Below are 24,210 nucleotides of genomic sequence, written 5' to 3'. Positions count from 1 at the left end.
TTAAATTACTCTGAGTATTTTTTTTTTTTAATTAGGGGTATCAACCATTTAGCACTTTTTGAACAGAGGGCTGTTGATTTGCTGATTCTTTCTGTATTATGAGCTGTGAGATAATGGCAAGATAAATCTTTGTGGGTTTCCTCCTTATATACATATCTACATCAGAGCTGTGAAGTCAGAGGGGGAAGCTGCTATCACAGTACTGGCACAACACTGAGCCCTTCCCCAGAGCTAAATTCTGATGAGAAATCAGGCTTTGGGGATAAGAGTACCACAACAGTAAGAAGGCAGAGATGACTGAAGCAGGATCATAGAGTTCATCCCGGCAGTTAAAAAAAATAAAAAAAAGGGAGACCCCCTCCCTCCCCCCAGAAGTCTGCAGTCCTAAAGTGCAATTACTTTTGTGCAGTCGTGTCAGGCTAGGGATCAGACTGGATGAAGTTCAAAGCACAAACATCAAACGAGTGCCGTTCGGGATTCGAGGAGGAAGAGGGAAGTAAGGAAAAGAACAACAGTTCTCAGGCATTCAAGTGCATCAAGAAAATAAATGTCCTTTTCTGTCTGAAGAAAAACAACCCCCAGTCTGGTGGAATCCTGGCTTTGTAGTCATGAAAAATAAGTTTTCCTCGCTTCTAGCTGAGGATGTCCCAATATGACACAGTACAAATAAACAACAAAGCAAGAGCTGGGGTGCTGGGATATTTTTCCGGTGCCCTGCTGCTATACAGCCTGATTTTATTCTCCTCGGGTGACTCTTCAGATCTGGGTACTGATGAGGCGCACTGAATTAAAGGCATCTGGTAGGAAGTGGCTCTTTTCTCGGGTCGGTCGGGGCTGGAGCCGTCGCTCGGTCTCTGGCCATTGTAGAGCAGGTACCTGCCCCAGGCATCCTGCTCCATCTTGAAGATTTCGTACTCGGTGTGAGGTAGGCGGATGCCGAGCGCGATGCAGCCGTTCGTGTGGGTGACGTCCTGCTGAACCCCAACCTGCCAGGATCCCTGTGCTCCACACTCATTCCCGTTGAAGACATTGAGCAGCGAGGCTGTGGATATATCCATGGGAGTGACCTTCATGTGATTCACTGTGAGAGAGGAAGAGGAGAACTGTTAGCAGAGGGACAAAAACAAAAGCAAAGCCAACATGCAGATTGGGGCACACCTGTTAAATCAAAAATGTCTCCCCTTGTTCCATCTTAGACTAGTTTTTCACATTACAGGTTTGGCCAGCAAATCTAGGAGTATCATTCTATGTCTTTGTCTGTGCAAAACTTGCTTTTTGCAAAGAAAAACCCCCCTCCAACTCAGTTGAAGAAAGCCTGATGGCCACGTATCTCAGCCAGAGATTAAGCAGAGCTTTTCATAAATTCCAGACAATCCTTTACAGATAAAGCCTGGTTGGTTATACTAGGAGATAAGGAAAAGAGGAAACAATAAAACTTTGCTCATGTTTTATTACTGTCTGTATTAATTCGTAAGTGAAGCATTTATCATATTTTTCATCATTTCTTAACATTTGCTAGCTACCCTGTAAACCTAATAAAATAATTAGTTTCCACTGGGAAATCTGTAAAACAGCACAGTTGCACTATCATCCTATATTACCTGTCCTTTTTTGCATGAATTATAAAATATAGATGACCTACAGAAAGATGTTTTTTCTCATCTCTCAACATTGGCTGCAGCTTGCTGTATCAAATGTAGAACTGCTGCAGCTTCTTTAGTTCTAACCTGCTTGTATTTCAAAGGAGTTTAAGGCATATAAAGTTTCATTTTCCAGCCAAGTTAAAGTTGAGAAAAGCCAAAATGAATGAGCCTGCAGAAGCGGAATAGAGATTTTTCCTGGTGTGTGTTTGACATTGTGCATCAAGAAAAGGGGATCTGAATGGATTGGTGCTGACCGAAACAGAAGCAAATAACCATCCCTCATGCCTCCCAACATACCAAAATCCCAAATTCTCTTGCAGATCATTTTATAGTAAGATTTGTTGTGAGCTTTTCCTGAGCTTTTATAAACAGCCATTTGACTCTATGGCTCTGCAATTCACATTATTTACTCTAGCTGGAGTAAAAAGTAATTTATAGAAATTGAACCTAAAAGTTTCACCTAAGCCAAATTAGTGACCTTGATCTGTAAGGTACGTTGGCACAACATAAACCAGAAATGCAAACTGGATTTCATGCCAGGAGCTGAGCTGGGACATGCTGCACACGCAGCTCTAAAGAGCCAAAGTTCTGACAGGCAAGGGTATCTCCCATCTCCTACAAAAAAATCTCAGATAAATAAATTATTCTAGTTGGACACTTTTCTAAATTAGACCCATGCGTGATGCTTTACACTTCTAATGTGGTAACTGAAATAAGGAGAAGAGCCTAAAGAGGGCTTGAGGCTACCAGAGGCTCCGCTGGGGCTGGTGCCGTGGTGGGATGTTGTGTTTTGGAGATGTTTGCTTGTGTGAGTGGCTCAGGCCCCTGAGCTCTTTTTAAGCAAGGTTCCATGGGGCTGTTTGCATGAGAAAGCTTCTCAGCCATGGGTGGTGTCACCACGGAGAGCTGCTTTCCAAAGTACCCCATGGGTTTGGGTTGGATGCATTTTGTCTTTGCTCTGGCATCTTTAATCAGAACTGTCTTTAGGGACACTCTTATTTGCTTGAGAGCCCCTTGGGAGCACATGAAAAGATGCATGCTGCTGCATCTGCCTTCCACAGAAAATTATTTATACCACTTCAGATCTGAAATGCCTTCTGAAGATGCTTTTGTCTCTCTACTGAAGGAGCCCTAGGACACAGATCTAACCACTTCTCTTAGAGGCTTGACATCTGGCCACTGGACTTCACGATCACTAAGTAATGTGGAGACTTATTTTCTTATACTTAAGAAAAGTATAAGAACTTAAAGACCTCTGTCTCAAATGAGTATTGCTTCAGCGGTGTGAAGTGCCATGCAGCTGTATAGTTTGGCTGGGCATTCCCACAATGCCTGCAAACTTCCCAAGAAATTACGAACTCCTGCAAATCCCAGAATGAAATCATCAGCAACAAAATCATTATAAGCAAACTGCACTGGTCCATAACTACATTCCTCCCCACTGTATTAAGCAACTCTACCTTTGAACACAAACTCCGTGCCACCCATGACTTTGGACGAGTGGACTCCCCGGCTGTAGCGCCCCTTGGCATAGATGGTGAAGGTGGGGTGCTTGCAGATGGGGTCGGAGTAGTGGTAGTAGTGGCCCTCCCAGGTGTTGTTGTTGTCGTGGAAGATGAAGTGCCGAGTCAGGAAGAGCACCTCCGGCCGCACCTCACAGCGCTGGCTCACCCACTCTCCGTGCAGCCCGATGGTCAGGTCTGCCTTGGGAGGCAGGATGGGTGGGTGGTGCTCATCCGAGCGGTAGATGATCCTGCAGGCGATGCACATGTGGTCGTGGTTCTGAAACAAAGCAGAGAGAAACCCTCAGTAGGCATCACCTGGGCAATGCATCAGGCCAGCCACTTCATGCTGAAGTGACACCAGCTCCACATTTTAAGGAATGCATTGTCATTTCTGATCTTGTTAGTGGTACTGTTTGGTTTTGTATTTGTAAGACTGCACAGCAGAGGAGCATGTAAGAAATTAATTCCCTTGTCTGCATTTATCTGAAATTAATATTTTAGTTCAGGATCCAGAAAAGGCTGACTTTATCCTTCAAATCATACAAGAAGATGGCAGATGGCAATTTACCCTGGCCCCAAAAGAGTATCTGGGGTGTCTTAGAAGTGGTCTGCAGGCTCCAAGTCTGTGGCAGGAGTGGAGAAATTTCAGGCTGAGGCTTCCACCTCCAGAGCAACACCATTTATAGCTACTTTGCATAGACCATTATTCTGCGTCCTAGGGACATAGAACTGCAGCCATTTCATTGATTTCCTATTGGTGAAAAGACTTCGGATGACTATCTGGTCTGGGACGGGGCAAATATAAACCCTGTTTAATATGTGTAAAAGAAATATATTGTGGGTGTTGTAAGTTGTTCTCTAAAGCTACCTACAGTCATTTTATTGGAGGAATTCAGGGCACTAATGAAGATTGAGTGAATGTCACCGCTAAAGTGAGCTGGAGCTGAAGGCAGTGAGTGGAGAAATGCTGACTTCATAGCAGCTCATGTGGACTTTAAAGTAAGAGCAGTGAATATGAGCATTTATGTTACAGAGGGTACTCAAAGAGGCCTCAGAAAAGAGGGCTGGAAAAGTGTACGTAGAAAAACTATTTCTGTAAATCTCCCAGATGACTGCATGTTGAGCTTTAGCTCTTAACTCGATGCACCTCAGGAAAACACCTCACAGCTTGAATGTGGTGGATGTGAGTAACCTAACCTGTGTGTCTCCCTCTCTCCAGGAAGGATCGAGGAGAGTCCTTGAGAGATGAAAGCACAGGATCTGTGTTGGTTGATCTGAACCACTGCTGGCCAACAGCCCTGCTCTGAGGAGGAAGGAGGTTGGACTTGGTGACCTCCCGAGGGTCTTTCCACCCCTAAACACATGGTTTTCTGGAGACCACATGTGCTGACATGCTCTTAAAGTAGATGTAGTCCTTTCCCACTGTGGAGCTTGTTACCAAATTTTAAGATATGTTTTTTTCAGCTAAATTCTGCAAGCCAGGTTAGTACCTCAGTGAAATACAAAGAACACTTAATTGAGTAATTTAACTGCAACTGGTGAAGTTAGTGCAGATATACCTACAAAAAATATCTTTCAATTGTAATAGAAATAATGTTGTGGTTTTTTGGTTTTTTTTTTGGTTTTTTTTTTTTTTTTTGGTTTTTTTTTTTTTTCTGGAGATGAAGATGCCAGTGCCTTTTAACCACACATTTCTGTCCTGCCATGGGGCAGACTGGCTGCAATGTTCCCTGACACATTAAGGGCACTGATGACAGTAACTTTATGGCTGTGATTGCCCCACTCACATAAAGTGAAGCCAGAAAGCAAGAAAAAGACAGTGCTATAAAACTAAAAATAGCTTATATAAGTTGAACCCATCAATAGTAGGAGAGAATTTCTGCTACAGTCCCTTCTCTCCTGAAATGAATTTGAAAGCTTCTATCATCTCCCAGAGGAGACCCTGGCAGAGCAGTACAGTGGTTTGGTTTATATTCACATTTTCCTCCCAGGAGTCCATCCTCCAAAAACAGTTTGTGAGCCAAGGCAATTGAACCTGGGAACCAGTGATTTCTGTTGCCCTTGTTCAAAATCTGAAGAGAACCAAACAACAACTCAGCCTGTTTTCTTTTTTGGTCACCGCTGGCCACCATTACACTGTGAGCAGAGGTGACCCCTTTGGCAAACTCGAGGAAGGTCCCTGTTAACTCTCTATTAGTTGTCTGCAGATCACCTAGCTCTTAGACTGTGGTCCTGAACTACTGTAGCTCTGTGCAGCCCTTCTGATTCTGAAGGCTTTGCACCTCTGAGGGTCTGGCCAGTTGGGCTGCTGAGGAATATCCATCCTGATGTCTTCTAGTCACTGACGGTGTGCCCAAATGAAGGGGCTGAGGTAACCAGAAACTTTTTGCATCGAACTGCGAGTGCAGCAGGGAAAGGTTGGGGTGGTGACGGAGGAAGCAGAAACATCCCTTTCACAGCTGTGAGACACCAGCTGGCTCCAGCCCCTCACTGGATGTACTCTGAATCCATTGCTTTCTTCAGGCCAGCATTTGAATCTAAGCCCACATAAACCTTTTTGCTGTGATATTATCTTTCACAAAGTTATAAACTTCTTAGTGGAAGAATATGCCACGTATAAACTCCCTCAGTATGATTTTTTGCCCAAGTAATGGGCAAGGGAAAAAGCAAAGCTAGTTCTATTATGAGGCAATTTGACTTAATTATGGAGTAATTTATGTTTAACAATTGACTGTATATTTCGCTCTTGCTTTTTTAGGTCAGCTGCTCTTGGCTCTTAATTACACTATCTGAGGCTTTGCAAATCACTCCCTTTCCGTGTGTTTCAGGGAAAGATTATTTTCTAAAAACAGGCATTCAAACAAAATAGGGAACAGAGACAGGGGACGTTTGAGTCCAAACAGGATTAAGAACTCTCTAATAAAAAGCTCACTGGGGCATGACATAAACTAAAAAGCAATAAAACAAGCACAGGACAGGATGAACATCGGTTCTGTGTTTTGATTATCTTAGGTGCACAGTGCAGTATTTTTAATAGTGGGGCCTTGCTAGAAGGACTGGGCTCTAAAATAGCTGGAAGATTCCTTCCCATGATGGGTGGTTCCTTGCAGCTCCGCAGTGCCAAAGCCATAGTGACAACATTCCTCATCCTTCCAGGTGTTTCTTTAAAGCCAATTTCTGAAGTAATCCACAAAGCCATGTGTGCCAAAACAAGCCTGAATCTCTGGCTGAAAACTCAATTCCTGTAGCTGGGGAGAAAATAGCTTAGGATCTAAAAATTCCCGTCACCATTTTGTCTTATCACTCTGTCCTGCTGTCTCAGCTGAAGTGGTAATAAGGCCAGAGAGCTCTGGAAGCCAAGCAAGGGGGATTCCAATTAAAAAAAGCAAACAAAGATGAGGTTCCTTCATCTTTTTCCCAACTGCTATAGATAGTCAGAAACCTAAACCCTCCCAGCACAATTTAATTTTTTCTTAAGTTCTGTGGAATTCTATGGCTGCCTAAGACTAATTATCTGACACTGACTATGCCACATAGCATGTGACTGGCTCTGTCATGTTGTACCCAGCATATCCTTGTTGTGGGGAGACATGAGATGAGGGACCAGGCATCGGATTTCCTCAAGCACGGGCTCAGGCTTGAACTGTGTGTGCAGTACAGATATAACCATAATCCTGGGATATGGTAGGGGCCAACAGCCACAAAAGCTGGGGTAAGAAACCCCTGCCGTGTGAATGCATGTATTACTGTGAGGGGAAGTGCTGAAGAGGAGGGGAGACAGCAGCCACACTCAGCTATGGCCTTGCACACCTTCCGAATACCACGTGTCACGGGCAGGACTCGGTGGGACTGGAATGAGTCAGGCCTGGTCAGGATGCTTTAAACCTCACCACCCAAAGAATCACAGTACCAGGTGTTAGTGTTTGTAACTAGTGCTCCCAGGATGAGTATAAATGGAAATTCTTGGGAGAACATCAATTCAAGGAAAGCTTCCAGCTCAACAAAAATAGTTGGATGGCTTTGCTTCACATTGCCAAGGAGCCAAGTCCACAGGAAGGACACATTTATGAATTGCTCAGGATAGTATCAGGCTCTCTCCTCCATCACTGTAGATAACTGCAGATCAAGACAACACTTTAAAAAACGACCACAAATTCTCTCCAGTACAAAAGTGATAATTTGCAGGCTTTGCATGACCTCATATGAAGCTGAGTTGACTAATGTGCATTAGCCTGGCTCTAGGGAGTTGACAAGTACGGCTGACACAGTTATAACGCAGCCTGCCAAATGGAATGAAGAAAAACGAAGATTTAGAACTTTAATTAAAAATCTTGAGGCAAGTAAGATGCTGGAGAGAGCGGTAACTCCTTTGCAGAGTTGTCAGATGGATATTTCTTTTGGTGGGGAACAGAGGTGCTGCAAGCAGGAAGGAGGGTGGAGATATGCTCAGATTTATCTGCAAATGCCATACCATATATTCTAAGATATTGAGGAATGGTTTTTATTAACTGCTCTTATGAAGGGAAAGATAGTGAAGGAATCTCAAGGCACTACCATTACACAACTGTCTGATCTATGGTGTTGATTCTGTTGCACAACCCTGCATAAAACTGAAATGAACAAAACCAATATAAAATGCAAAAGTCTTCTGGTTGTTCTTTTCTGGTATAAATGATTTTAGCGTGGGCAAAAGACAAGAAAAAAGAGAAAACCAGACTTCTCAGATGAATGAGCTTGCATGTCATCTGTCCCATTAAAATGATACTAAATTATGGTGACATGAATGTTTTATGAAGTATTAACAAAAAAAATTCCTGGAAAACCCGAAGGGACAGCTTGAATGTCCATTTTCAACAGTAAAGTATTTCCAAATAAAGCTGCCTTACGTATTTGTTATGCCCTTAAACAGCATCCTATCTAGCCCTCTAAACCATAAAATATTACCACTGAGTCTTCCCTGCCCTTTTACAAAAGATGAAGCCACTGTGTTAGATGCCAACTGTAAGGAAGGTGTCAGTAGTTTAGATACATATGCTGAGTTGACCTGAAGGCCTGGGCTAGGCTAAATAGTAAATTTTGATCCCTGGTGCTGCATTTGAGTTGTGGCAGGCTTTTCCTGCAGCTGCAGAGCAGACAGTGGTAAGTAAAGATGTGGCACCTTCAAAGGCACAGGGCTACAGCTGACAGCGCTGCCGAGCATGGCAAGGGCCAACCTCAGCTAAAAGCTGCTTGCTTCCTCATCTCTGTAGGGCACCACACACTGTTATTGTTCATAAACCTGGAATTAACCCACTTGAGCATTCTTCTGAATATTCCTACCTTGCTTCCCCTCATAATTTTCTTAACCAAGACTCCTTTTCCAGTAATAATGGACAAAAGGCACCCTTCAAGTGTTGCCTTAATCTAGAAGTCTAGTGGCACTACTTGGGCAACAAAGGAGTTTTGTCTGCCAAAATTATACTTTTTATTTGAGTTTTGCATATTTCTCTGAGGCGCTCCACATGTTTAACATCTATTTATTAACTTACGACTGCATTTCCCTGGGAGCTTCACAAGTACATAGCATTCCCCTAGAGATGAAGTCACTGTGTTTCAAAGAGATGAAGACTCAAATTTTTGGAAAGCACAGAAAACCCTGCACACTTTGGTCTTTCTTGGCTAAAGGAAAGCCCAAGCACCAGTCTCTCTCCATACATTGAATCTATATCAACTGCAAATTCCAGGTGCTGCTGGAAGTCAGGTCCCAGAGGTAAATAAAGCTGTAATAGAGAATTGATTCATTGGAGTCACATTTTAAAGGGAAAACATCTTACTGAAAGAGTGTGTCCAGCAACTGATTGAGCATGACAAAGAGTGAAGGTTATCCTAGCGCTTTTTAAGTTTCTTGTGATGTTCCAGACCACGTCAGCCTTATTCCTAAGTAATGATCTAACCAGAATGACCGGTCATCACAGTCCTGCTCTGATATTTCCAGTTACTCTGTCACATGATAAAACAGCACAAGGAGTTCTTTGTTTACAAAGCAATATTGCTGAGGCAATTACTTGTGAAATAAATCTCCCAGTACTGCTATTATACACGTTTTCTGTAGTTTAGAGCAGACGTTTCTGAAGACATTTTCTGTCCTGCACAGAGAACGAGTACTGCATTCAAGTCGTCCTTCATGCCACAAGTCCCCATATACCTTTGTGATATTACAGCTAACCAGGCAGCCTCCTTGGTGTTGTCCCAGTTGGGAACATCTTGTGTAATATATGTGATGATGGCCAAGCAGTTCCCCCATCCTGCCCTTCCCAGCCATGTGCTCTCTCATGCTGGCTGAAGAAGCTCCATGTGTGATAGCCCGAATCACTCGATAAACTTGCAACGTCAAGAGACATCAAAGATGTTCATCTCCATTCATCAGCCAGTCCCAACTAGTATCTTGAGCCAGGTTAGAAAACAGCCAAGATAAATCTATATAGTGACCAATTCATCATCTGCACTCAAGAACTTCCATATATTTTACCAGAGGAATTTGTTTAAGGTATGTTCTTATCTAAGAGAATTCGTAAAGCCTTAAGAGATGACATATTATATGTTTTTATAAGCTCCCTGATTCTATATGAACACTTGAGATACAGTAATCTGTGAATTTATTCAGATTTGTAGCTCAGCATAAAGCTGTCTGGTTTTTGGACAGCCCTTTTGATTTACCATCCCGTGGTGAAATCGCTGCAGGAATTTGGAAAAGGTCCAATTCTATTTGTTTAAAGTCCTGATCGTGTGGCTTTGGCATTCCTAACATATCCAGCAATCATTTGTTTTTAATTACCGTTCATTTCAACCACATAAGTAATGAATGTGGCTACCACATCCAACTTACAGGCTGTGTAAACTCTTGGGCTGGGTGGAACTTTCTTCTATACAGAGGCTTAACTATAAATTTGACTCAAAATGTGAATCCTCTTAACTTATTTTAGTCAGGCCTTTATGGGTCTAAAATATAAATAAATAAAAAGGAAATGAAAAAAGCCTTAAATGAAAGATTCCACACAATACACCTGATTCACTTCAGAAGCAATTTCCTGGCCACCCCAACCTCTTGGTATGACTGTAGAAACCTTAAAAAAACAAGTTGATTTAACGTTTCTATTTATTCATGGTGTCCAGTTTCCAGAGGAGTCTGTGACTTGTAGTTTTAAACTCAGTTTAGCATTTAAACTCATTTTCAGCTGGGTCCCAGTGGAGCAACAATTAAAAAAGGAAAAGAGTTCAAAAAGGAAGGGTTATAACCTTTCAATGGTATGTTTGCCTGGACTTCAAGAAAAAAAAGCACTTCTGTTACTATTCTTCCTGCATTTGGCAAACAGTAGGTCAGAGTGCCTGTTGAGAACCTGCTGGTATAGGGATCTTCATGCTTAGGTGCAAACCAACAAACCCACATCCTGGAATCCTTCATGGCAGCTGAAGCAAAGCTGAAGCTGAAGCATTTTTTATGGTATTGCTATTTATATCACGCTGAAAGCCTAGTACCAGCAGGTCCAGCTTCTCTTAGCTAGCCTGTCTCAAAAACACACCTCTCTTACGCAGAATTTGGTCCCTAAAATTTGAATATTGTATTTTAGAGCCACTGTATTTTAGAGAGAAAAAGGGATGCTACCGTAGCAGAACACGGAGGCAGAAAAATCATTACCTAAAATTACAGCAGGCCTGGACAACAATCTTAATTTTCTAAAGCTGTCTGAAAGTACATCTGACTGCTCTGACTGTAATGAAATTACTACAAGGTGGAAGTGCAGGCATTTACTATCTTATATATCAGCCCAGAATAAGACACCTAGATCAGACCAGAAAAAATATTCAGCTACAGTGGTTTAAATCAAGATTTCGTCTCTGTTTCAAGCGGTTGGAAAAAGATCTACAATGTTTTCTAGAACAGATACAATATAGCTGGTGTCTGATAATTTCTATCTACAGATACCTGCAAGGAAGAGATCTAGCAAACAATCCCCACACCCAAATCAGTAAAGGGAAAGATGATGTGGTTAATTAAAGAAAACCAAAATTTTGCAGAGGATGTGCTGTGGTACATCTTCTGCTGCTGAAACTCTCTATTTTGGGAAGGTAAATTTAAAAAGAAAATTCAAATTTGTCCTTGGTAACTTGAAGACAGCATAAGAATGACAGACATTACAGCAGTTTTCATAAAGTTTTCATAAAGCAAAACAGTTGACTGTGGATTAAAATGATCCTTAGGCCAGGCTACAAAGCAATTAAAGGCAGATCACATAATGCTGTGTTTCCTGCTATTGCTGATAAGCTGTAACTGATTTTTGAACCATTTGTGATGAGATGATTAAAAATGGTGATAACCCATTAGCTGGAAGTGATGCTGTGGCAATGCCCAGCTGGAGCACACTGATGGCAGCAGCTCCTGGCAATGTGGTTCCAATTGCTGCCTGCCTTTGAAATGTCACCAGGAAAGATCTATAACAGCCTTCCTGCTACAGGCCATCAGTGTCTGTGCTTCCTGTTCGAGTTTTATTTAGCTTACTATGGGTTGATCAATCCCTGATGAAGCTGAGGGCACTATGAGGCCCCTTTGAAATCTGAATTATCAAATGGAATTAGAGCCCCATTCAAAATTCACCTGTTTTTCATTTCATTAATGTGTGTGCCTATGTCTGGATCCATGACCTGTGCAGTCCATCAGTTTTTGTCCCTTCATGCTGCCCCTTCCATGTGTTTACCTTCCAATTTCCTTGTCTCCTCTTCAGGTTATGGATCACCCAACTTCCACATGCTGATATTCATATTTGATTTCGTCTCTCCCTGGTTCCTCCCCACAGCTATAGAAGTATCCACTGATGCCTGTCCCTCTTCTGCCATCTCAGTTCTATATGAAACCTTCCTCTCAGCTGCTAGCCTAGAGCCATGGTCCCAGCCAACTACTCCCACTTCTGCCTACAAGTCTCTGATTCCATCTTCAGAGAGGCCTTTATTGAGTTTACGTAACGAAATTTCTTTTTTTGCATTTTTGCAGTCACATAAACCGCAGCAAAGTTACTATTCTCGCAAAGTAAGTTCTGTTATCTTCTGTTAATTATGGCTGTAATCAACCCCCTGTATTAGAAGCAAATGTAGATTTTAGGTTACATCAGTGCACTTAGAAGAACTGAGTGACTTGGGTTTTGTCAGCAATATCTTAAAAAGAGGACACATGCAAACCCCCACACACGTACCTTGGCATTTTGAAGAGGAGGTTGGTAACTAGAGGGCCGATAGTACCTCCTCTGAGTAGCATCAGTGTGAATGTCTCCGAGGAACAGCTCCTCCACAAGGTGGTCTAAATTGTGGTGCAGGTACTGCTTCTCCACACGGATCAGCTGGAGCTCGTGCATGGCAAAATTCAGAGCTTTGGTGCATTCACAGCCGTTCTCTTCTCTCAGCAAATCATAGCTCACATCCTGCTCCCAGGGACTATCTTCTGGGACAAATCCAGGACACGTCTGGTTCACCAACTCACTTAGTTTTTTGGCTACTGCTTCATTGTGGCATATGATTTGTACGTTGCGGAGCTGATAGTCGGCCTCGGTGCCGCCGCGGATGATCCAGGACGCCTGCCGGAGGCGAATTTTGCCGCGTATGACTAAGGTGTAGATGGGGTTCATGCAGCGATTGCCACCGTAGTAGAACTGATAGGCCTTGAAGGTGTTGTTGTGGTAGAACCTGTAAGATCTTGTGATGAACTCTGGGCCCGCTCTAACTTCGCAGCTGTGGGAGGAAGGAAGGTGTGGAAACAAAATTTTAGCAAGGTGGCACGTCCTGTATACTACGGGCAACATGACCCACATGGGTCCACAGAGACACCTGGGTGCTTAAATCCCTCCAGCAGGAATAAGAGTAAATAGGAACTAGGCATCTGTGGCTTGCCAATTATCCAACAATTCCCTCTGCTGCTGTTAATACACTGCTTCATGGTGATCATATCTAAAGGCTTTATCTTGTAGGCTTAAATACTTTGAATTGTGTTTTGCTTTTGCCTTTTGACTAGGGACCACCATGTGACTCAATTCTTTGTTGAAAATAGTAGCAGCTTATTAAACATCTATTGCTCTCTTTTGCACGGTAGATTTAGCAGAATGACTGATAACATCAGAAAGTGAAACGTCATATGTGCAGGGAACAGCAAAAAGAGCTGGCTTATAAGCTGCTCTAGAAGCTTCTCTGTGTAACTGCATAACCTCTGGTCTGCTATGGATATGCAGGATGATATCCTGAGCTTTTCCACTCAAAAATTCAACAGGGGGGGCAGTTAATGCAAACTTCTGATTGTTAATGCAAAACTTCTACTTGGCTTGAATTTGGACCATGAAATATTCAGGTTCTGTCAGTTCTTTCTCTTTCTTCCCAATGACCCCCCCCCGCCCCCTTTTTTTTCCGCTGGAAGTGTAAATGGCAGTTAAATTCCACTTCCTGTAGAAAGCACTTCTGTGCCTTCAAACTTGTTCCCCTTGTCACCTCTACACTGCTTAATATAAACAGAACTGTAGAATTGTTAAGGTTGGGAAAGACCACTAAGACCATTGAGTCCAGCCATTAACCAGCACCACAGTGTCCACCACCAGGCCACATCCCAAGTGCCACATCCACATGTCTTTTGAACACTTCCAGAGATGTTAACTCTACCACTTCCCCAGGCAGCCCATTCCAATGCCTGACCATGCTTACAGTGAAGAAATTTTTCTTAATATCTAATCTAAACCTCCCCTGGTGTAACTTGAGACCATTTCCTCTCATCCTGAAATACACTCCTTTCTGTTAAAAAAACACAGTCTTTCCTACTACAAGTCACTTCCAATGAGCATGTGAATATTGCCTGCCAAGACACAGAAAGCAAAACAGCTCTCTGAAACACAAGTCATCAGGTATAAAGAGTAACAGAACTAGTGAAATACAGCTTCTTAATTTCTTTTGCTAATAAAATCTATGCTAGACCCATGTTCTGAAAACAAGGACCCATTCAATGGATCTAATGCATGGAGACAAATATAGTACAATGTTATGTTTGAATGAGCATCCATTTTGGCAGCTTGGTAGGCTCCTTCCTATTCAGAGAGATTTAAAGACATTTCACAGCATGCTGTTTAAAATCCAGACAACAAATTGATTAATCAAGACAGTTTATGGCATGCTATTTTAATGTACATAATGCTGCTCCTTCTCCTTTTATGCATAAACATATAGAGAGCATCTGGAATTTAGAGCATCACCATATTAAAAAAAATATTTCTGCTGCTGAAAGTGGGAATATTCATCCTTCCTTCTCTGTTTTTTTACCATCTTCTCTTCCCCATCCCAAGCTTCTTGTTTTATCTTTCCTTACCCAGTAGAGACCCAGTGGCCCTCAATATTGGGAGGCATCTGTACGGTGATCCGGGCTCCATTGTGAAGGTGTTTCAGCATGTGATGGCACTGTGACTCCTTGAAAGCCCTCCAGGCACTCTTCTCCAAGGACCGAGGGTGGGTCCTGCTGTCCGGGTGAAGAAGAGCAGAACCTTCTCCCAGCCCTGTGACAGAAAGTGTAAATTACATCATGAGACCCTGCTGAGTAGGGATTCAATGTGATAAAGGACATTGTGGCCATCTTGTGTTGAATGACACTTGTTCACATTGTTATGTGTCTGGGCAAATACTGTTTACATTTATTTTCTCATATGAAAACAAACAAAAAAAAATAATGGGAAGCTCTTCCTTTCTATCACACCACTCATAATCCACTAAATAAATTTATGAAATAAACTGGGGAAAAGAGCTTGAACTGAAGTGCTGTGTTTCCACACCCAGGAGATGTGGCTCTGAAACTGAACTTTATAGACACCTCTGTAATCTCTGGTCAGAAACCTAGACTTTCAAACTTTCAGAAAGTTGAGTCCAGATCCGGACACAAACTCTGCGGTTTCAGCCCACCTCTAATTTGAACGCTTCTATAATAAACTTGCAAATAAAGACTACTCTTTAAAGTCAAGGGAAAACAGATATTAAAAGCAAAGCCTCTGCACACAGGAAGCCTCTGTGATGACTGAGGTGGTCAATTAAAGGCAGATACTTCTATTTTTATTTTAAAGGCGAAAAGGAATTTCAAAAGCTAACTTTATCTCCAGCACACAGTAATTTTGGTTTCTAGTAATGTATGCATACAAAATCTACCAGCATGCTCTCTACACAATATTAATTGAACAAAATGAATACATAGCTTCAAAAGGAATGTGCCTTTACTCTTTTAAAAAGACATAGCCTTAGATATGTTGGAAAAACATGGATCAAAAGAAAACCCCACATCTAGGGGTTAAAAGGTGACAAACATGAACCTTACATAATGTGTTGGAAACTGTATTACATTGCCAGAAGGAATTTGAGCACCAGAGGGCTACAAAATGGATAAGGGGTGGGGTGGAGGGGCTGTTTGAGTGCCTGGGAAGTTGGGGCAGCCATCTCAGGAAAGGGATGTCTCACTGTATTCAACCCCATATTTTCTGCTGCCTTCTCAGCTGACCTGGATAAGAAATGAGGCTGTTGGGGATCACCAGTGAGAGCCACCCAGTACAGGATCCTGTGCTTTATGCCCCAGGCCCCATCTGACATTTGGGCACATGCCTAGTGTTAGGTAGACACTTTCTTAAGCCTTTCCCATTTCCTATTTAAAACAAAACAAAACAAAAAACCCCAAACCAAAACAAAACAAAAACAACAACAACAACAAAAAAAGGTGATTCATTACGTTGGCTAGGTCTTAGATCTTCTGGAAGAAACTTGGATAACACCTGGGAAAATGGCATTGCCAAAATTATAAATACACGTCAGCCATTTAAAACCAGCCATTCCTCAACTAAACAGAAGCAAAGACTTGTTCAGGAGACAGGGTAAAAAATGGTCAGAAAGAATACAATAAATACCTTAACCTAAACAGTGCTCGCCGTTGAACAACACCAGGATTTAATGAGATTAATGAATACAAGCTCACAAAATCTTTTCAGGAAAATCTGATAGCTTTGTTATGTTGCAGGTTACAAACAATTCTTCAGTGTGATTGAGAATTTATGGCCTTGCTTTCTATAGGGTAATAAATACAAGGGATACTTTGATATTTGAGCACACTGGCTGAGACGCCCCTACAGAAGCCTGATTTCAGGGGTTCAGTATTTCTCCCTTTCTGGAAGTAAGAGAGTTCTCAGGTATTTCTACATTGCTGAGCAGAGTCACTCATGCTAGCACCAAACAACTCCCATTCTGCAGCCAGAAATGGTATAGCCATGACAGGGTGATACTCTGCTAGAATTGACTACATCCTTGGACAGGCAGGATTGACTAGGTTGGGTCTGTGCTTCATGTCCATGCAAGGAGCATGGCAGATGTTGTAGCCACCAGTGCTATCTTTCAACATGGTGTCTCCTGCACACAAATTATCTCACACTGAAAAATACTTTGAAAATTCGCATTTCTTTTTGAACTTGTTAAACATCTGAAATTTGCCATCAGAAGAAGGTCTTGAAATTGTTCAACTGGCTATTTTCAATGTATATTTATTATACCTCTTGCTTTTATGCAGTTGCATTTTGCCTAGTTCATGTCATATGACTCATGAGTATAGATGCATTTAGAAATGATTTATTTATTTAGACATAATTGGGGATTTAATTTCTTCAAGCAAAAATCCTTCTTTGGGAGGACACACGTGCACATATCAACAAAAAAAATGCAGTAACCACATCAGACATTCCCAATTATTTCCTGAAGGAAATAATGAAAAGAAGAAGTTTTTGAAAAGGAGTCAAACTTTATGCGGTATTATACAGTGTCTTCTTTGATACAGCTCAGAAGCAGTTGGGTCTCAGCTCTCCATGTCACATGAGTGTAGCTCTGTCTGCAACTTGCAAATGATAAACTGCAGCTAGGGAATAGAAGGTAGATTTGCATTGACAGGCCTAGAGGAAAAAGGGTATTTGTTTGGGACTCTATCCATCCAACTGTGAAAAATGAAGGTAAGAACAAATTCAGGTAATCAAGAGAGGCATGAGAACATAATGAAGACTGCAGAGACACAGGGAGAGATGTAGAAAACACACACACAGAATGGTTTGGGTTGGAAGAGACATTAAAAATTATCCAGTTCCACTTCCCCCTAACCATGGGCAGGGACACCTTTCACAGGACCAGACTGGTCAAGGCCCCATCCATCCTGGCCTTGAACACTTCCAGGGATGAGGCATCCACAGCTTTCCTAGGCAACTTGTTTCACTGCCTCATTACCCTCACAGTAAAGACTTTCTTCCTAAAGAAAGAAAGGATTAGATTTAGATCTAACCTAAACCTGCCTTCTTTCAGTTTAAAGCTGCTCCCCTTGTCCTACCACTATATGCCTTTGTAAAAAGTCCTTCTCCAGCTCTCTTGCAGGATCTCTTTAGGTACTGGAAGATGCTCTAAGGTTTCCCCAGAGCCTTCTCTCCTGCAGGATGAACAACCCCAGCTCTATCAGCCTGTTGTCACAGGAAAGGTGCTCCAGCCCTGTGAGTGTCTTCATGGCCTCCTTTGGACTTGCTCCAGCATGTCCGTGTGCTTCTTATGCTGGGGACACCAGAATGGGACACAGTATTTGAAGTGGGATCTCCCCAGAGCAGAGCAGAGGGACAGAATCCCCTGCTTTGCCCTGCTGCCCACCCTGCTTTGGATGCAGCCTGGGATGTTTGGCTTTCTGGGCTCTGAGCGCACATATTGAGCTTCTCATCAAGCAACACCTCCAAGTCTTCGTCCTTGGGGCTGCTCTCAATAATGCTAAGGACCAGAATATCAGCATATGAAATACAGAATCAAATTAAGAGACAGCAATGGGACCTTTACCTATGTTTGCCATGCTGGAGCAAGGAAATAATTTAGTGCAAACTTCTTCCTTACAAAGAAGTAATTTCAACACTTCTGTAGTTACTGACATATGGCTGTAGATACAGCTGCCACACAAAGGAGATGTAACTTCCCCTTGTACCATCTGCAGGTCAAACACTGAGACCAGTGATATGCTTCCCACACAGAACAGTAAATCAAACACCACCTTCTGTGTTTTTCTTCACAGCAGGTGCTCAGAGGCAGTGCAGTGCCCCCCTGCTCCACCCTTGGCAGTGCACAAGAGGTGTTCTGCAAAACTGAGGAACTGCAGGGATGATTCACTTATTTTAAAAGATCCATTTGGCCATGTTAAATGACACATTGCTGGAAAGGCTCAAGGTTAAAACATGCATTCACAAAACTGGGAAAAGAATTCAATGACTCTTTAGAAGCCCACTTTGGATAGTAGATGCAGTTGCAACATAGTTGGAGCCATTACCTTCATTCAGAGAGATCCAAGTCTGCTATTCTCTACAGCATTGACAGATGGTAGGTTTCAGTGTCTCCATGACTGAGTATCTCAGACCCAACTGAGAATATTTCAGACTCTCTCTCTGATTGACTGTTTGAATTTTTGTGTGTTATGAAGGAATATTACCCACTTGTCAAAAGATATAAACCCCAAATCCACCCACTGTGTTACTACTCAAAAGTGTGACAGAATTCAAACCAACAAACAAAAAAATCTTTGCATGAGACCAATAACAATAATTTTGTGAAGCCTGTGGTTGGCTCTCACTTTAGCTGCACCACATCCAGAGATTGGTATGATTGTATCCCGCACCCCACAGAATTTGTTTTCACAAAAGAGCAAGTCCAAAAGGAAAAGGAAAATTCCAGAATTCACCTGAAATACCAGGTGGCAAAACAAAAGCATGTTATGATGAGCTGATATCCAGCTTCCCTTTCAAAATCAAGCCCTAGCAGTGATACAGCTTTAGCTTGAAACTAACTGAATACAGTATAAGAGGGCTACAGCTCACTGGGGATCCCTGCCCAGACCCTCAGAGATCACACACATCTTTGAGGGTCTGTGATCTCAGATCACACTTTACAGGGGCAGGATCCAACATCCATCTGAGTGGGAAAGTGGAGGTCTGTACCACTGCCGTGCCAGTAAGACGTGGATAGGAGCATGCACCACACCAGACAGAGGGCTTCAGGCTCTCATGTTCACCTATAAACCTGTATCTGATGTGGGAACAACCATCCAAGATAAAAATAATTGTTAAGGGAAGATAGGTTACTTTCAAGTTCTTCAAAGATTTCTGCACATAGCTGCGAGTAAAATACAAATCTTAAAAGGGCAATCTGTTGGCAGCCTCTTACCCAAAGATGTTTTAAAAATGGTTATGACAAAGCTCTCTGCCAACATTTTTGCAAAAAACTGCAAGCTGCTAGAATGAATGTTTTGGTTTTCTGAAAAATGGCATGCAAATACTGTGCAATTGCAACAAAGATAATACGTAGAGTTTGCTTGAACACAGAAAGTTTTAATTTAATTTGTGCCTGAACACCTAGGCCAAATTCTGTTCACAGCTATGCCAGACTGCTAAAGTAGAAGGCAAATAATCTTAAACTGCTTAGATTTTATCAGTTTAATGAATGTCTCTACCTCAGAATCTAAACCACAGCTTTGAACAATTCCAAGTGTAGTGCTTTAAACCAGTCTCAAAGTTACCAGGTGTTCAGCAGGTTCATCCTTTGCTAGATAGTTGAAGAGACGTTACCTCAGAGTAGGATTCAAACCTGGATTTAGACCGGGATTGCTCAGTAGGAACCACTTAACTTTTTTTTTTTTTTTTTAACATCTAGTGATGTAAATACAGAAGAACAACATTTTATTATGAAGTAAAACAACCTCAAGTGATAGCATAAGTTCAAAATAAGGAATGGCTTCATCTCTGACAGAAACATTTTAACATTCATGCTTTACTCCTGCAGCAATCTCTTTTCAAGTTAGAACTTGTCTGCAACTGGAAAAACCTTACAACAGATAAAGAATAATTGGCTGGATTAACTTTATAGCTCTCCTTATCTGGGCAGTTGCCCTGCACAATTAAATAAATAGACATTTGGATCATGCTCTTTCTTGATGTGGGATAGTGTCAGATAATGCCTATGACAGGCTTTTAGCTCCAGTGCAAGCTTACATAATTGCCATGGAGAATATACTGTCCTGTTACCAAGCCACGAGCTGTGTTTACCAGTGTTTTCCCTGCACTTGAAACTTCAAAGAGTCCTCGCAAGACTGGGGCCCAAATTAGCTACTACAAACAAAAGGGTTGGGAAAGGAAAGCCGGGTTTTATGGCCAGGGAAGCAGACAGGACAATGACTTCCTTTCACATGTATCTGTTGCCTCTCTTGTGCACACAGAGCTTCCAAGTGCAGCTTTCGAAGAGAGGCAAAATGAACGCTCAGAGCACAGAAGATCCTGAGGAGAGACCCAAAGTATGTTTACATGGGACAGCTAAAAAATGACCCCCTCAAAGCTGACAGGCCCAGCACAGAGGAACCCTGTTACCCTACAGCTTGGTCCTTATTTAATGCCCTCTCTTGGAAGAGGTCAGAGAACCAGGAGCCAAGCAGTTACACAGCCCATAACCTCTGCTTAGCCGAAGTTCTTAATTGGGATGGCTGCTGCTGCCTGTACAAGGTGAAATGGCACTGCCTAGAGTGAGGGTTTCTTTATGAAACCCTGAAGGGTTAAAGTCCATCTTCCTTCAGGGCAGTGGGAACTCTGCCCCTGACAGGAACGGGTGCAGTGCTGGGATGTCAGTGTAGTTCAGTATCAATGGCAGTTTGGTCTTGCCCTCTTTGCAAGAAACATCTGCTCTCTGTCAGAGCATCTGCTCCGTCCTGTACCCACACCTTGGCACTGGGGTTTATTCAGGCAGAACTGCCCTGGGACTTGTGTCTGGGTGAAGACAGTGCTAAACAAACTCACAACATAAAATCCTTCCCTCTATCAGCCCTAAATAATCACTTCACTAATGAAATGCTACCCTTGCCTTGAATAGCTGAAGGTATTTGCCTCTAGTGTGGTTGAGGCAACTTTTGGGCCTCATTGTGTGCCAACCAACTTTCTACAGACACCCTACAGAGCACAAAAAAGTTGCCCTCTCTGTTGATGACATCAACATCTTACGACTGTTAGCCCACAGTCAAGCTACAAAAATGAGTGAAATGGAATTTACGCTGACAAAATTGTGAATAAAATTTAGTCCATCTTCCAACTCTCCCTGCAAATTCTCCAGCTCTTACACTAAGCAGTGTGTCTTCTCATCTTTTTATTGTCTTCTAGATTTTGAAATGCATTATTTAACTGAGGAAACAGATCACATATGTCCCTAGCACAGAGCACAATATATGTTCATTCTATGGCTATGGGTATTTATATCTCCTGATGCATTACTTATTATTTTCCTGAAAAAGTTTTGAAATAAAACTCTTAAGCAACATTGCTAGAGAACTTTTAAAGGCATAAACAGTTTTGCTCTGAAAAGCCTATCAGTCTTGTTTTCATCATCTTTATTAGTACCATTTCCATGATGTTATCGACTAATTGTTTTAAAGTTTCTAACTCATTACTCTAACAGTAGCATAATCAGAAATACACTATTTTTTAGCATCTGTATTTATATATTAAAAAGTTATTTTTACAAAATAAATTATCCAAATTTGTTCTGAATCCACTTGAACGTAGCTCTTATTATTCAGGTTTTTGGAGTTGAATGATCTTAGTGTTTGACATTTGAAACTTCTGTGGCTTTTTGTCTAAGGAAAGAAAACAGTGATAATGGACAACTTCCAGCTGCAAACCTGTTTTTTTTTTTTTTTTTTTTTTTTTTGGTGACACTGTACATGTACAGGTTTTATTTTGATTAATGAAGACTAGTTTTTCCAAATTTCAACTCAGTGACATTAAAGCAGGCATTTCTTAATGTAATGAAAGCAGAAGCTCTAGCCTTACAGGATATTTTAACTTGTGTCACAAAGCTTTAAGCCCTAAAAAGCCTCAACCACCCACCCACACTCACTCACTTTTAACCCTCAAATTGCCATATGCAATAGAAATCCAGAAAGAAAACACTGCATGCTGCAAAGAGGCTTAACACTGCAATCCTCTGGGATTGCTGGTTATTCTTATACATTAGCAATTTGGGATAGCTGTGGATTGAAGGATGCTTCTACTGACTTTATGGCATGGACAGAAAAGCTCTAGACCACGTTAAAGCCAACATGGTAAACACATGTCCATGGGCTACTTTTCAGTGCCACTGATAAAATTTTCACTTTGTAAGAGGGCAGTAGTTTCCAAACTCTTGAAACTCTGATCCAAACTGCGAACTGCTACATTACCAAGGTACTTGTCTTTATATACAAGGCAGTGAGTTGTATCTTTCTACAAGAACTTTGGTTTATATTATTCGGTGAAATATAACTGCAGATGGAAGAAATGGATGACTTTCCTTCATCATCCTCTTTTGGCAGCTGCTGTTTTGATCTGATCACTGGCCCTGATTTGTTTCCTGCTCCAGCCAGCATTCAGCTCTGCTCTGTAATTCCAAGCAGATGAGCCAGGGAGTCCAACCCTGCAATTACACCTCCTCTCTTTACCCTCTAACTTCAAGTCTCCCATTTCAACTTTTACATCTCAGATCACAGAGTTTAAAGAACACCTCTGGCGTCCTGTCAGGTCTGGCTCAGCTAAACATGTTTCTACGCTCTCCGGATCTCATAGCTGAGCTGTGAGAAGAGTATAAACCCCCTCCTGGGGATCAGAGCCTCCTACTCTTTCTTTCTCTAAACAAAATATACCATCAAAAGCCCAGTGCTCTTTATTATTTATTAAATACCATAGTGTGTGCTTAGCACTTGTACAAACACAGAGAGAGACAATCCCTGCTTCACAAAATCAACCCCAGGAATAGCTTTGAAATCCTTAACCCCAGCTCACAGATCTCCCATTGAATCCATGTAGGTCACTTGCATTCTAACAGTTAAAAAAATTCCTCTTTTTACGACTAAGCTTGGAGTCCTAAGAAATTTAACTGACAGACACTGGATGCTATAAAGGACTTCAGAACTGGGAACACTTTCCAAAATGATGCTGTAACCGAGTGGCTTGAGTCACACTTTCAGAAGGATATCATACCCAGATTTTTCAAATCTGGCTGCCAAATGTTAGACATACCTAAGCAGCTCATTAAACTGCGTCCTTTTCAGAAGTTTTTCTTGAAGAACACTGCCTTTCTGGAAAGATGGGTTATCTGTTTAAAGGCCTAAAAATGAATTTACAAGCTGAACTTTCAAGTTTAAATACGCTGACTTTTCTCACTAAAATTTTGCCTACTGTGCAGTTTCAGAGAGATGTCAGGCCAGGGTTAAACTGAGAGGCTGTCAAAGCAGGACTGTGTGTAATAACACACAGAATTTTTGTGCTCTGCAGCAAAACAATTTTAGTTGCGCACAAGATCCGGTGCTGGCACACTTTGCTACCGAAGGCTTCCCAGGTAACATCTCCACGCCATAAAACGCTTCCCGATAAGAGGAAGAACGCGGGCCCCGCAGGGTGTCTCGGCCAAACGCGCCGGAGTTCGGCAGCGCCGGCTCTTGCCGGCGGTGAGTAAAGAAACTTTGTGTGAGGAGCCCGGACCAACTGCTCCATCCAAGGAGTCCCAGGCTGCAACACAATCCGCCGACACACGCTCGGGAGCGGGGCGCTTTCGGCGTGGTTTTACCCACGCCGGCGGCTGCCGCTCGCACCACGCGTGTCGCTCAGGGGTGCCGCTAACACGGGGGTCAGGCAGAGCCAGCGGGGTCTGCTCGCTTCCCATCCTCCGCCCCGGGCAGGCGGGACCCAGTGCCCGCGGCCACGACGGCGGAGCGCGCCCACCCGCGCTCGTCTGCCCCCGCCAGGGCGGCTCTGGGGCCCCCCCGCACCCCAGCCGCTTTTCGGGGCACCCCGCGGACGGAGCCGCCGGCACCGCACTCACCGTGCAGCAGCAGGGCTGGGAACAGGTACCGCATGAGGCTGCCGTACGGGGCGGACATCTCCCCGGCTCGCAGCGCTCCTCGCCCGCTCCTGCGCTCCGGCCGCCGCCACTCCCGCCGCGCCGCCCGCGCCTCAGCGCCG

General features: G+C 42.7%; 1 protein-coding gene across 1 annotated transcript; it reads right to left on the bottom strand.

The window, feature by feature from the left end:
- APCDD1 (APC down-regulated 1) lies at positions 1 to 24,204 on the bottom strand. The gene is made up of 5 exons (XM_041399389.1): positions 24,071 to 24,204; positions 14,517 to 14,700; positions 12,373 to 12,904; positions 3,104 to 3,425; positions 1 to 1,081 (listed from the first exon to the last, which is right to left on the bottom strand). Exons 1-5 carry the CDS (start codon positions 24,126 to 24,128, stop codon positions 633 to 635), a joined length of 1,545 nt encoding a protein of 514 aa, XP_041255323.1. The 5' UTR covers positions 24,129 to 24,204; the 3' UTR covers positions 1 to 632.
- Between the last annotated feature and the right edge of the window lie 6 nt (positions 24,205 to 24,210).

Source organism: Onychostruthus taczanowskii, unplaced genomic scaffold (assembly GCF_017590055.1).
Source record: "Onychostruthus taczanowskii isolate IOZ18803 unplaced genomic scaffold, ASM1759005v1 scaffold16, whole genome shotgun sequence".
Taxonomy (NCBI): Eukaryota; Metazoa; Chordata; class Aves; order Passeriformes; family Passeridae; genus Onychostruthus; species Onychostruthus taczanowskii.
Note: the sequence above shows the minus strand (reverse complement) of the source record. Positions and strands in the feature narration are given on the sequence as shown.